The sequence below is a fragment of the Malurus melanocephalus genome, unplaced genomic scaffold, assembly GCF_030028575.1.
Source record: "Malurus melanocephalus ecotype Western Australia unplaced genomic scaffold, MMel_1.1 scaffold_149, whole genome shotgun sequence".
In the NCBI taxonomy this organism is placed as follows: Eukaryota; Metazoa; Chordata; class Aves; order Passeriformes; family Maluridae; genus Malurus; species Malurus melanocephalus.
The window spans coordinates 1,127,682-1,140,909 of NW_026623381.1; the positions used below are offsets into that span (position 1 = coordinate 1,127,682).

Sequence of the window (13,228 nt, forward strand, 5' to 3'; positions counted from 1 at the left end):
TGGGGCTTTGCTGGGGCCCTGGGATGAGAGGTGACAGTAAGTGGGGGTCCCTAGAACCTGGGGATAAACCTTGGCCCCATTTTGGTCCCCTTTCAAGGGAAGGGCACCTGACTGACACCCTCATCCTTGTTCACTTCCAGAGCTGAAGATCCCCGACAATGCCAACGTCTTCTACGCCATGAACTCCGCCGCCAACTACGACTTTGTGCTCAAGAAGCGGGGCTTCTCCAAGGGGGTGAAGATCAAGCATGGCTCCAGCTCCACCCTGCCCAGGATGAAGCAGAAAGGCCTGAAGATCGCCAAAGGCATCTTCTAGCCTCAGCCCCACTGCCACCCATCACCGACGGGGCCTTGGGGGCAGCTGCTCCGGTCTTGGCTGTGGCYGGTCCTTGTGCCGCCCTGCACGGCACAGGAGTGACCCTCGCCCATGGGGCACGGCCGTGCACCTCCCTTCCGCACCCAGAGCTGAGCTGGGCAGCTGCTGTCGGCCTCTGCCTCTCTCTGCACAAGCCCCCACTCCAATCAGGTCTTTTTTTCTACACAGGAAGGCAGCAGTAAGGGGGGGGATTTGTCTATTTTTCGTTTTGTTTCGTTTTTTAACCTTCCACGGTGCGACACTYGTCCAGCCCGGCCAGCCCAGAGCTGGAGCCCGCCTCTGCCGTAGGTGCCTTGTGTCCGAGCGAGCCGGGGAGCGGTGACTCRCAGAGGGGCTGTTTGATGGGAGCAGAGCAGGAGCCACCACCACCCTGGGGCTGCAAAGCCTTTTTCCCAGCTTTCCCGGTGTCACCTCCACGTCTGTCSTCCCTGGGATCACCGGCATCGCCGCCACCGCCGCCGCACAGCTCTGCCTTGGGAGAAGCCACGATGCCYGGGGCTGGGAGGTGAGCTGGAAGGATGCAGCCCTGCCCCAGTGTGAGCCCCGTGGAGGAGGCTGTGTCCTGGTGCTGCGTGCTCCYGACAGCTGGAAGCCTGCGTGGTCTCGCTCCTCTCCCGATCCAGCGCGTCCTCCAGCCGGACTGGGCCGGCCCACGTTCAAACTTGCACCAAAGATCAAATGCCAGTGTCTCTTCTGCTGAGGGGGAAGCTTCGGGCCGTGCCCCCAGCGCTGCCAGCCTGAGGAGGAGGAGGAGGAGAGCAGAGTTCTGTCTGAAACTGTGTAAATAGAGACTTCGGGTCAGTGGGCATGCGAGGGGCCGGAGAGCTCAGGGTGCTCCAACTGCCCCMGCTGCCACTGCCTGACCCACAGAAAGTGCCACTCACCTTGGGCTTTAACCGGACTTTTTCAAACACTGACCATGGGAGAAGCAGCAATGAGACTTTTTTTTGTATAAAACAAAAAAGTTTACTGATTTTTTTTTTTTTCAATATTTATTGGTTGTAAATAGAAGAGGCAAACTTGTACATTTTACTAATCCAGTCTCCCCCTGCCCTGCAGCCCAGTCCCTCTCCTGTGCCCATGCTGGTATTTAAGGCTGCTGGGAGGGACGTTGGCAGCAGCAGCAGYGTTGCTCTGCTGTGCTCCTGGGGTGCAGACCCTGCCAGCCACCCCCTYCCAAATTCTCTACCACTAATTGCTCGAGCAGGGGCAGAGATGCTTGTTTTGTAATCATTGTAGGAAACACTAACCAAAGGGGGACCTTTTGTTGCTCCTGGCTCCATCTCTGTTTTTTAAGCGCTTCATTCCAGCAGATCTTTTCCGTTTCCCGTTCGTCAGAGCTCCCGGGTGGTTGTGGTGCCTTCCCAGCTCCAGGGGCTGGGGTTGGGCTGCTGGGGAAGAGGCTGCTTGGGTGTGAGCGTGGCTGGCATTGAGCTCCTCCAGCCCCATGTCCCTTGGGGTGGCACTGCCCACGATGCACATGATGGGAGCTCCTGGCTCCCTGACGCAGGGGCAGCCTCCTGCCTCCCTCCCTCCCTGCCCACAGCCCCTTCCCCTGGGCACCAGCACCCCCGGGAGGGTCTYCCCTCTGCTCCGTGCCTGCCCACGCTGGGACTGTCCCCTCCCCTCCCCTCCCGCCGGTGTCCCCGGGGGCACTGGTTGTACCGTATGTATTTTGTACCACTTCAATGAAGGAGCACACTGCCCGGTGTGACTTGTACACAGCAATGTAATTAGTCTTTGCAATAAAATACTGATGCTCAAATGTCTCTGCCCCAAGGCRGGGGCTGTCTTGTCCTCCTTCCCCAAAATGCCAGCACCTTCTTGGAGAGAGGGATGGACCTGACTGTGGGAGAGTTGGTATTTACTGTTTGCTCTGGTGAGTTGAACTTTGTTTTGAAAAATAGGCTTTTTGGCTGAGGGACCAGTCTTCAAATGAATCTTACTCATTTGAACCCATGAGTTGAAACTAATGCATTTCGCACCTGTGAGTTGCTGGTTTTACTCCTTTTGTTACAAGCAATGGCTTTAGGAGCAACTGTAACAGTCCTTAAGGGGTGCAGACTGGTTACTCAATGGAAGAGGAGGAAGAGGAGGCCTTACTYCTCCTTTTAAAAGTGAAAACTTGGCTTCAGGGGTGCTCCTAACAYACTGGGGAATGCACAAGACCCAGAAAATGCCAGCAGATCTTTGTGTGGGAACACTCCAGCTGGCAGTGACAAAGTAGTGGCCAACTTCTGTGCACCTGAAGCTCTGCCCCTTTGCCCGCTGCCTTCAGTCCTTGCTAACTGCTACATGTGAAAGTCAAAACAGACCTGAGAAGTGCATCAGCTAGTGAGAACAACACACACTACATCCCAGAAAGGGAATTATCCACTGACAGTGTGTTTTCCTGCTGGTTTTATTCCCAAGATGACTAGCAAGGCTCAGTGCTGAAGGCATGGCAGAGTATTTTCATTCCCTCTGGACAAGCAGAAGGGCAGAACCTGCYTTAGGGACTCCAGTGGCACTGGAGTGCTTCTCCCAGCATCTCCTCAGGCACCTTTTCTATKTTCCACATGGCCACCAATCTGGAGAGTGCACTCCCACACCTGGAGAGATTTGGGAATGCAGCTTCTCCCCTGTTCTGCTGTATTACCAGCTGGTTTGGATTCTGGGCTCCCTCTTGGGAGTTTGCTGAACTTGCTGGAGTGTTTCTCAGCCAGCAATTACAAAAATGCAGGCAGTGGCTCCCAGACATCCAGAATGATGCCCACCAGCAGTCAGTGCAGAGAGAACAGCATCAGCTCAACATAAGCTCTGATTTCCCTTGGATGCTGAACCCTCAGCTCTCAGGGAGCAAGAGCAGAGACAGTTCTGTCCACAGCACCCACATGGCTCACTGAGTTCACACATAGTCCAGAATTTCTGTCTCCATTTCATTTTCACTCCCATCAGAAGGCTTGAAGTCTTCTTCCTCCTCCTCTTCGTCATCCTCATCCTCTCCAGACTCGTATGCCAGCTGTTCTTTGCCATCTTCATTGCTTGTTGTATTTGAGAAAAGAGCTTAAATYKGAAAGAAAGACAGACACTGTGATGYCTCTCTCAGTTCAACCTGGGGGCATTTGCAGTAGAGTTCATACATGTGAGAGGAAGGCAGAAGCCTCAGGGGCACAGCTAATGTTGCACATCTTAATAGAATCTGATCAAGCCCAGAGCAATCCATTTCCACACTCCAGGAAGGAGAATGGAACGGCAGCAGAGCTGCAGTGCTGTGCCTCCTCTCCTGCCTCATTCTGACCTAATTCACTGGGATGTTATTGCTTTGGCCCAGCATCATGAAGAAATAATTTCCTCATTTCTTGGTCAATCAATAGCATCAATAAAAAGTAAAATGCYATCAACAGATACATCAGCCAGGATAAGGTCTTGATTATCACTGTGCAAAGACATTTAAAAGCTGAAAGGCTGATACTGGGTAGATGAAATAGAAAACCTTTCCTCCCAGCCATCCCTAATGCCCACATTCCCACTGAGCTACACCCAAAGAACACATCGAGGGGGCAGATGCAGGAACACTTCTGCCTCAGTGCCAAGTGCAACATCCTCGTGCTCCAAGCATCCTTACCCGGTCTGGTGGATCTGATGATCTGCTTTATCATCAGGGACATGCTATCCCTCAGGTCATCACTTGTCTTGGCAAGGCACCAGCCGTCCCGCTCCGTGCACTCCGACTCCGTGCCGTCATTCCGATGGATGATCTTCTGCAGGCTAAAGAGCAGCAAAAGGGAAGGAAACGTTAATCTTCTGCACTCAGATGTGAGCTTCAAATGAGCCAGACTGTGRCTTATTTCCATTTCACTCCACTGAGCTGGAACAGCACAGTTGGTTATCCAGGTAATTGTTATGTGGGAAAGGAAGTTCATGGGTGAAAAGGCTGTTCTGTTTTTAGTGGGAAACTCTGATGTTTCTGCTCAAGGGGTGAATGGACAGGGTATAAACAACAGGTTTTGAAATCTAAGACTCAGCTGTCAGAGTGCAATACCTTTCCACGTTTAAGTCACAGAGCTGGTAGAACATCTGTCTGTAAGGGGGTAAGGCTCCTTCTCGGAAAATGTAGACAGATTCCTAAGAGGAGGAAAGAAGGAAAGGATTCATGTGCATTTTAYAGTGTAAYAGGACAACTCYRGCATAACYGATTCAAGAACAAGGTAATTCCAAGAGAAACAAGTTCTAAGGCAAAAGATTCTGCACATGGCAAAAGATAAAGCTGAATGAGGAGTGCCCCAAAATGTCCCTGCAGCCATGTCTGCAGCCTGYCACTGCCTAGCAGAGCATCATGGGCTTCATTCTAGCAAAAATGGAAGAGCAAGACTCATTTATTTATTCCACCCTGTTGGATTTTGCAGCATGACCTGATAAAGACATGGTGATTTTTTTGCACTTCGCTGCCCATGAAGTTCCAGTTTTATCTATTAAAGCAAAATGCTCATCACATCCAAGACTAGGGTGGGCAGCACCAATCCCATCTTGGAGCACATTAAGAAATACATTCAGGTGATGTTCCATAGTGCCATGTACAACCAGGAACTTCCCAGGTAAACCTGAGCACATCAACTCCCTCACGGCCAATCCCCTGATGACTGATAAATCAGGAAATACTCTCATTTCACTGAAATATTTCAAGATTTTGGTATAAAAAGTCATGCTCACCTTCAGCTTATACCTGCTGGAGGGGTGCTTTTTTGCCCCAGATGTACCAGCTGTACCCAGCCCCTGTTTCAGGTCATGGACACTGACTGTGTGACTTCCTGAAAGGAAAACAGAATGTCCTAATTAGGGACATCTTTCATATTGTACTGTCACTTCTCTCTGTTGATTCAACAAAACCAGACCAACCAGCAACAGAGCACGTGCTTTGTTCGTTCTTCCGAGACATCTCTACAGTCACAGAAAAGGTGTGAGTTGGGTGGCTTTTTCCAGAGTTCATTTGTTCATAATTTTAACCTTTTCTACTCTCCTTTGACACAGAAAAGAGAGCTCCTCCATTCTCTGCACCTGAGTGAATTCTGAATTCCCAGTGGTGCCTGCAGAATTCCCTCCTGCCTGGTAACAGATACTGTGGCTCCCACAACACTTCTCAGCACAAAATTTTTCTACTGCCTCAACAGCAGGCTTTCTATCAGAAAGCAAGCTCCAGTTTAGGCTCAGCTAGGACAGACCTTTCACCACCTGTGACTAAGATGGAGCAAACAGAGAAGCAGAAGAGCCAGGCAGCCCTGAGCTGGCCCAGCATACCTTGTTTCTTGACTGTGATGGGCAGGCTGTAGTTGTACGTGCTGCGTTTGGCTTTCACGGGCATGTCAGTAGCAGCATAACCTGGAGGGGAAAATGAAAAACCAGTAATGAGCTGCAGAATATCCTCAGAATATCCCAGCTCAGGAGCACAAGGGCTGGACTGGTGTGAGAAAGGCAGGCTGGTCTTTGGGATATACTGACTTTAACAGGATGGGGAGAAGAGATTAACAAAACCCTTTAATTTGGAAATGTGACCTGAAGTCAATGAGTGGATGSCAGCTCTGTCATTGATTTATTAGAYAGCATCACTAACTCCTTTTCCTCAACWTGCCYTCTGCAAAATCAGAGCAGAGATCTCTACATCCAAGGTCTGAGACCCAGCATCCTGCACAAAATGCTGAGGTTCTTGAGGAAAAGCTGCTAACTGAGGAGCAGAATTCCTGCCTGGTGCCTCCCCTGAGAGAGGAGGAGGATGCTCTGCTACACCCACTYGGGCTTGGAACACATGGAGGAGGAAAATTAGGGTTTAGAATGTGCCAAATGAGAAAAGACATTGCATACTACGAAATGAAATATTACAGGAGTTTGGAAAGAACTACTGTAAGCAAGAAGCACAAAAGGTGACATGTTCATCAGAGCAGAAATATGGCAAGAGTTTGAAAAACACATAAAAAGAAAAGTACTACCAGGATTAACCAGAAAGCAGACAGAGCAGCTCTGTGGGTTGGGCCCTTTTACCATATTTCATTCCACAGCGAATTCGGAAGTCCAGCACTTGRTAAATCTTTGCTTCAGGGTGTTTTCTGGGGTCATACCCAAACCTAACCCATAAGCTTCTCCAAGGACCTGTTAACTGCACAAACACACGAGGGAAAATGGTTACAAAAAAAGCACTAGTGTTGCACTTTCCTTCAGTACAGGGTTACAGACTCTTGGAAAGTTCTAATATTTCTCCTCATTGCCCAAAGGTATTTATTTTACCAGCTCTTTGCTCAATTGCCACGGTATTATTTATACACTGAAACTTGGCAATCAAAGCATCAAAGCACAAATATTTGTRTGCTTTTACAAACCAACCTGCAAGGTCACAGTCAAATGTTTGTGTGGAAAAATTCTACCACTGCCAGGTGAACAGTCATTTGGGAGTGTCTGATTGACCTGCAAAGGTGATTAGAACCTACAGAGCAAACAGTGACTGAATCCTCCTTGGCTTCAACTTTGATTCCAAAGTATTTCCTTCCCTCTCTCTCTACATAAAATTAAGCTCAGGTATTTAGTGGTAGGATCTCAGATGTGGTAAAGGACCAGGAATAGCCAGGTGATGCTCCCTTTGCTCACAGATGTAGCACTCACCATGTAATAGGCCAAATATGGCAGCAGCAGCTTCAGCTTGTCTGGATGGACACTGATGTTGGCTTTCACTGCATTCCGAGACCACACAGGGCGGACTTCGAAGAGCTAAAATAGCACAGAAAAAACCTCAAACAGTGGGAAGGGGGTTACCAAAGGCAGATCAGTTTTCCAAGTGAACATAGTTCTGTATTGGGGCCTCTGTTAATGTAAGAACTCGTGACACAAAAAGGGGCTCAATGTGAGTTGGCCAGAGATTCAAACCTTGACTTGCAGAATTGAACTGMACACAGCAGTGTCAGTGGCTTCTACTCACACTTGTATCAATCACAATCACCAAGATTTTCTGGGGAAAAATGCACTTTTTCCTCCCCAGYTTGCTGCAGGACAGTGCTCAGGTCAGGAGTGAGGCACACACCTTTCTCAGCTCTTCCTCCACCTTYTTATCCACAGGATTGGTGCAYACTTTCTTCCAGTTCTGTACAGCAGCATCCAATGGTTTAGTTGGGATTTCCTCATCATCAAAGTTCACAAAGATGGCATTGTGTGGGCGCCGGGCCCTGCTGAGGCCGATCAGGTTCTCACCAGACACCTGGGGGTTGTTGTATCCCTCCCTAAGGAACAGGGAGAGACAACAGGGACTCAGCTGGGTGAGCGGTGGGCTGGGCAAACTTCGGCCCAACTTCCCTAGATCACATTCTGGTACCATGAAAGACTCTCATGGCACCACTGAGGAATGAAAATTAAAATTTAGAAGTAAACCTAAACCCTCCTTCTCAAAGCTACATGCAGTTGCACACTGACAGAGGAGATCTGCCCTGGCTGGCACAAAACCCTCCAGCACTTGGGGCTGATCTGGATGAAATGTGTTGGAGCACTAAAGGYTTCACCCTCTGCATTTGCTCTCCTGGAGCTGCTGCAGCTGCTCAGTGGGACAGGGGCAAAGCAAGAGGGAACTGCAGGTGCCAACTCAATCTGGAAATTTCCTTTCAAAAGTGGCAGTGAAGGCCAATGGTGAGAAAATGAAAGATGTTTCTTGTGGGAGATCTCCCAGACTGTTCTTCTGGCAAAGCCAGTTGGGGCCAGGAGGGCACAGGAACACATGGCACCGATTGCTGCAAGTCCTGCCCTTGGCTCCAGCCCCCTGGAAGCAGCAGGATTTGCCTCCCTGCATCCCACGCTGTGTGAGGTGAACTGGGAGAGGCACCATCTTCACCACATCCCCAGCACCCCTTCCCTCAAGTGGAATTTTGATGGACTTGCAATTGCCAAGCAGTTTCTAGATTATTTGGGTTTTTTTTGCCTCTGTTGTGCCATATTAAGAGGGATAAAACAGAACAAAGCAGCAGCTTAAGTGGATGAAAGACATGAGTGATATATTATGAGCACAGGCACTGACCTGTGCTGTATATCTGGGCGATAAAAATAATCAACAGGAGTGTCCAGACGTGAGAAAATGGGTGGTGGGATGTAAAGAGGTAATTCCTTATTGAAAAACTCTTCCTTCTCTGGTTTGAGCATCAGGACTTTGTCATACATGGAGATTTGTTTGCCATCAGGACTAGAATGCATTGCCAGGTATTGGAAATCAGACATTCCTGTAAGAAACAGAAGTTAAAGCATTGTGAATTTTACTGTGAATTCAACATTTTTCACTCAGCTTTYAGGAGCAGGAATCTCATAATTTTATGCAAAGATTTATACAGCAAGGAGGGTGTTACAACAGGTCACTTGATTTTTTTTCCACTCCTCAAATGTTTAAGAGGAAACACTTCAAACATCAAACACACTCATCCCTAAGCCACGTGGACACAAACCCCAGGGTTACCTTGAAATTTGTAAACAGTGGTGACAATCCCAAGAATCTCCATTTCAAACTGGACTTCTGGCTGGATTTGYTCTTCAGTGTCCAACTGCTGCTTCTTCTTGGTCCTCCTCCTCACCCTGAGCAGCATGGTGGAGGTGGGGAAGCGGTTGGCACACACGGGGTGGCAATAGGGGTCCTTGGGGCGGAAATACAGCTCCAGCCTTTTGGCAGGGTCAGCGTAGATCTGTCAGCAAGGRCAGGCACAGCCCATCAGCATCCCACCCACCCCTCCTGGGCCAGCCTCTGCCTTCACACGCTGCCACGGGCACGGGCTGCTCCCCTCACACAGCCCCAGGGGGATCCATCCTGTCCCACCAACAGTACAGGGGTGTGCAGCCACTCCCATCCCGAGTATTAGGAAGAAATAAATAAATGAGAAACATAATATCCTGGACATAAGGTAGGATTTCTTCCCTGTGAGGGTGGTGAGGCACTGGCACAGGTTGTCCAGAGAAGCTGGGCCCCACCCCTGGATGTGTCCAAGGACAGGTTAAAYAGGGTTTGGAGCAACCTGGGACAATGGAAGGCACCCCTGAGCATGGCAAGAGGTTGGAACAAGAGAACCTTTATGGGCCCTTCCAACCCAAACCATTCTATGATTCTGTGATCCCGAATCCCCCCTTGGGGACAGAAGGGAAGCGGCATCACCCCAAAACCACCGCAGACCCTCTGTGGGGACACCCTGGGTTGGAACGACTCACACAGGGGGTCCCTGCTCCCGGCCCCTCACCGCCCCACACCGAACCCTACCGGGGCCACCTCACCCGCGACACGCCCTGCTCTCCTCCCAGCGTCCGCAGCACGGCCCCGACATCCCGGACGAGCCCCGGGTACTCCACGCACACCAAGCGCGGGGATCGGGGCAGCTCCAGCACGGCCGAGCCCCTCAGGCCCCGCTGCCGCGCCGCCGCCATGCCTGTCCGCCGGTCCCTCCCGCCCGGGCCCGCCCCGCCGCTCCAAGGTTCCGCCGCTCCAAGGTTCCGGGCCCGCCGTGTGGGGAAAGCGCGGTCTGAGGGCGGCCTGAGGGCGGCCTGGCTGCTCCGAGCTGGGGCTGCCCGCCGCTTGTGGCCATAAACACATGCACTATCACCTGCCCTGTGTGTTATTTTATCCCTGTCCTGCTTGGACAATGAAGGGAAACAGCCCTGAGCTGAGCAAAGCCTCACGTGCACCCGCCCGTTTCTCTGATCATGGAAGGAATCTGGTGAAAAGTGACTTTAAAATAAATTTCCTTCCCGAGGACTTCAGCCTTCACGCCAGCAACGTTTGATGCTGCAAAAGGTGGCAGATGAAGGATGTGAAGGTGAGGGTGATAATATAATTTTCTGCAAGGACAGCTTGTCCAGGACTGAGTGTCACAGGCCTGGGAACACAGTGCCCACAGAATGTTCCATCCTGCCTGACCTTGACATTAGCGAGAGAATCCTGTCACGTCAAACACACAGACACTCAGTTACAAGCAAGCCTTTAATGATCTCTAAAAGATGGATTTTCTCAGGTTCAGAAGAATAACTCCGACTGGGAGATGTTGGCAACCTGCGGCAGCTGCCGATAGACCGAGTTCCAGAAGTTCACAAATCGGGATCTCAGGTCCTGCTTCACAGAATTCTTGTTCATCTTGTTGTTGATGTCCAGGTAGTACTTGGCMTTGTTGGTGTAGGCTGGCCAGGAAACRGGCACATCCGAATGGCCTTTGTTGGGATCACTGGGGAAAGAGGAGACACAGAAACTCGGTTTTGAGGTTTTTGGCAGGAATCCTGTCTGCTAAAAAAAGACTTTAAGTGAGAGCAAAGAGAGCCTGACAGTGGGACAGGCAATAGGAATTCTGCCTGTCAGGAATGAGTTGATGACCTGCAGTGTCCTCCCTCAGTCCCTCTGGAATCGTCCTTGGTTCCACACAGGGGCTTAAGTCTGAACACCAGGATTCAGGAATAAACCTCAGTGTATGCAGAATTCATAACTCCTGAAAGTGCTCCTCCTGTCCCCAGGATTAGGAGAACCCAGAACAAACAACAGCACTGGGAGACACAGAGGCCTGCTCACAACACAAAGACAGACAGRGAACACCCTTCTTTTGGGAGTGATCCAAAATTTGAGGGTGGTTGGTAGGGGAAAAGCAGTAGCCTGAAGTGCTGCATCAAGCCCCAAATATGGAATGAGAATCACTCACCCAGTCCTGGCAAAATTGGTCCAGTAAGCAATCATGGCCTTTGAGACWGTCCTGTGCTTGGGCAGGTAGCCCAGGGGGGTGGCAAAGGGCTTCCCAAACACGTACTGCAGGTCATCAGCGTGGTCTGCCCCCACCCAGCTGGGGTACACGGGCATGCGGGATGGCTGGGAGAACAGGTAGCTGTASGTCTTGCCACTCCTGGGAAATAAAAYAGAYTGGATAAGCAGCTGTGAGGGGACAGCAGAGCCCTCTRAACCCACTCCTCAGTCCCCCAAGTCAGCTTTGGGATCCTGCCAAGGCTGAGCTGCTCACCGGGCATTCTGCAGGTGCAGGTTCAGTGCCCACTGTGTGGGAATCAGGAAGATGTAGTCAGTGATCAGCTCCACCACTGTCTTCTTCATGACCTCCTGCTTTGGTTTGTCATCCCAGGTCTGGGTGTAGATGTTGTAGGTAGCATTGGCTCCAGCCTCACCCCTGTCCACAGTGAGGCCTTTGATCAAATCATAGACCTGGTTCCTGAAATGACAAGTGATATTAATTAATAACTGACCAGAAGCTTCAGGTAGGGCAGGTCCTTTCTCTTGAAGGCTCTGGACCTGGCAACACCAGGCATGGGCACTCAGGGAGTGAAATCCCTTTTTTTTTTTTTGAAGGCCATGCTCTGTCCACTCTAATCTAACTCCTTGGCAATTTGGGAGCTGCATTAAGGAGCAGATTCCTCCTGTTGAGGGTTCCAAGTGCCTCGGTCACTCACGCAGAGATTTTGACCAGCGGGCGGTTGATGGCGGGTAAATCCACACCAGCAAAGATGTGCCCATCCATGTCATTGACCCCGGCCAAGTAATCGATGTCGGCAGCGTTGGCAAAGAGATTCTCTGGCATGTCTGGGAGGAAATCCCCATCGATGACAGGAGTGAGGGCCAGGGTGTGCACCAGGGGCACTGCAGCAGGAGACAAGAGCAGAGTCTGTTAGGAGGTGAGGACAGACAGATGAGGGGCCTGGCACATGCCAAGAACAGGCTGAGGTGGGCAGTGTTCATCCAGTGCAATGTGCATCTGCCTATGGAATGCTGACTGCAAGAGCTGTAATTACTGTCCCTTTTCTGAGGGCACAAACACTGCTTCAACACTCCTGGTAATCAGCCCAGGGTCCTGCCASAGGTTTGGGGAGCCTAGGGTGGGTGATGAACCAGGGCACAAACCAGGGGACTTACTGGGCAGGTTGACCAGCTGCAGATGGTAGGCCAGGGTCAGGGCTTTGGGGTCAGAGACACGAAGGCAGTCGGCCAAGACGGAGGTGTTGTCTGTGGGGCAGCCCAGCTTTTCTCCAATCTGCAGGATAAGAGAGARAGAAACCTCCTAATGCTACCTCCCAAAGCCAGGGGTTGTTATTGAGTCAAAGGTGGGGGTTGGTTTTAGTCTCAAAGCAGCATCTTTGTACAGCTCTGTGGGGCACAGCTCCTGCCCAATCCCTTCCTAGCTRTGCYCWCCTCTAGGGTACTGCTGTTTTTSTTTTCATAGTTTTTCAGACACRTTACCTTCTTAGCCCAGGCGAGCGGGTCCCTCTGGATGGCCCAGCTGCAGACCCCCACGCCACTCTGGCTGATGGCTCTCTTGAACAGACCCTTGTTCTTCGGGGACAGCGTCTGGGGGGGCAGAATGGAAACAAAAGGATTTTGGGTACAAAATCCTGAGGAGAGTGTCTTCTGTCAGACCCCACTGACCATCTTGCAGCTTGTCYACCCAGCCTGGGGAAGCTGCTGGGTCTCGAGATGTGCAACAATCTCAGGAGTTAAAGTTCAAAGGTGAGATGCTGAGAAGAGGGGGACATGACAAGTAAAGGCTCACAGGTTGCCTCATGGGTCCCAAGATTGAGGACATGGGGCTGCAGTGGTGGGGCTGATGGAGCTGAAGAAGGAGCATCTCCAAAGCACTGAGGCTGAGCATTGCTGTCCTGACTAGGGCAGGATGTCAAGGAGGCAGCAGTGGGGAGGGAAGCAGAGGAGTGCCAAGCAGCCTCTCTCTCCCACTGACAGAGAACTGGCTCTGATCAGAACCAACAAGGATAATTCACCTGCAGGGAGACACTGACGGCACCGGCCGACTCCCCAAAGATGGTGATGTTGTCTGGGTCACCTCCAAAGGCCTTGATGTTCCTCTTCACCCAGGCAATGGCCATGTGCTGGTC

General features: G+C 51.0%; 3 protein-coding genes across 6 annotated transcripts in view; 1 reads left to right on the forward strand and 2 right to left on the reverse strand.

Moving 5' to 3' along the window:
* RALGDS (ral guanine nucleotide dissociation stimulator) overlaps positions 1-2,145 on the forward strand; it is a 42,562-nt gene extending 40,417 nt beyond the window's left edge. For 2 of the 4 annotated variants that reach the window (XM_057371563.1, XM_057371561.1), the window contains exon 18: positions 141-2,141. In XM_057371563.1, coding sequence (XP_057227546.1) covers positions 141-316 — 176 coding nt within the window. In that variant the 3' untranslated portion in view covers positions 317-2,141. Of the gene's footprint in view, positions 1-140 lie in introns of all 4 variants that reach the window. The other 2 variants (XM_057371562.1, XM_057371564.1) reach the window with 1 other exon arrangement.
* A 73-nt stretch (positions 2,146-2,218) lies between these two features.
* GTF3C5 (general transcription factor IIIC subunit 5) lies at positions 2,219-9,804 on the reverse strand. The gene is made up of 11 exons (XM_057371565.1): positions 9,635-9,804; positions 8,832-9,054; positions 8,403-8,601; positions 7,422-7,617; positions 7,007-7,111; positions 6,392-6,506; positions 5,654-5,734; positions 5,069-5,166; positions 4,401-4,483; positions 3,984-4,126; positions 2,219-3,421 (listed from the first exon to the last, which is right to left on the reverse strand). The coding sequence occupies exons 1-11, from the start codon at positions 9,782-9,784 to the stop codon at positions 3,264-3,266; spliced, it is 1,551 nt and encodes a 516-aa protein (XP_057227548.1). The 5' UTR covers positions 9,785-9,804; the 3' UTR covers positions 2,219-3,263.
* Positions 9,805-10,339: 535 nt separating this feature from the next.
* The window catches only part of CEL (carboxyl ester lipase), a 4,420-nt gene continuing 1,531 nt past the window's right edge, over positions 10,340-13,228 (reverse strand). The window contains exons 2-8 of the mRNA XM_057371596.1: positions 13,115-13,222; positions 12,579-12,686; positions 12,255-12,372; positions 11,795-11,981; positions 11,353-11,556; positions 11,041-11,238; positions 10,340-10,575 (exon numbers count right to left, since the gene is read on the reverse strand). Of these exons, the coding sequence (XP_057227579.1) occupies positions 10,371-10,575; positions 11,041-11,238; positions 11,353-11,556; positions 11,795-11,981; positions 12,255-12,372; positions 12,579-12,686; positions 13,115-13,222 (1,128 nt within the window). The 3' untranslated portion in view covers positions 10,340-10,370. The remainder of the gene's footprint in view (positions 10,576-11,040; positions 11,239-11,352; positions 11,557-11,794; positions 11,982-12,254; positions 12,373-12,578; positions 12,687-13,114; positions 13,223-13,228) is intronic.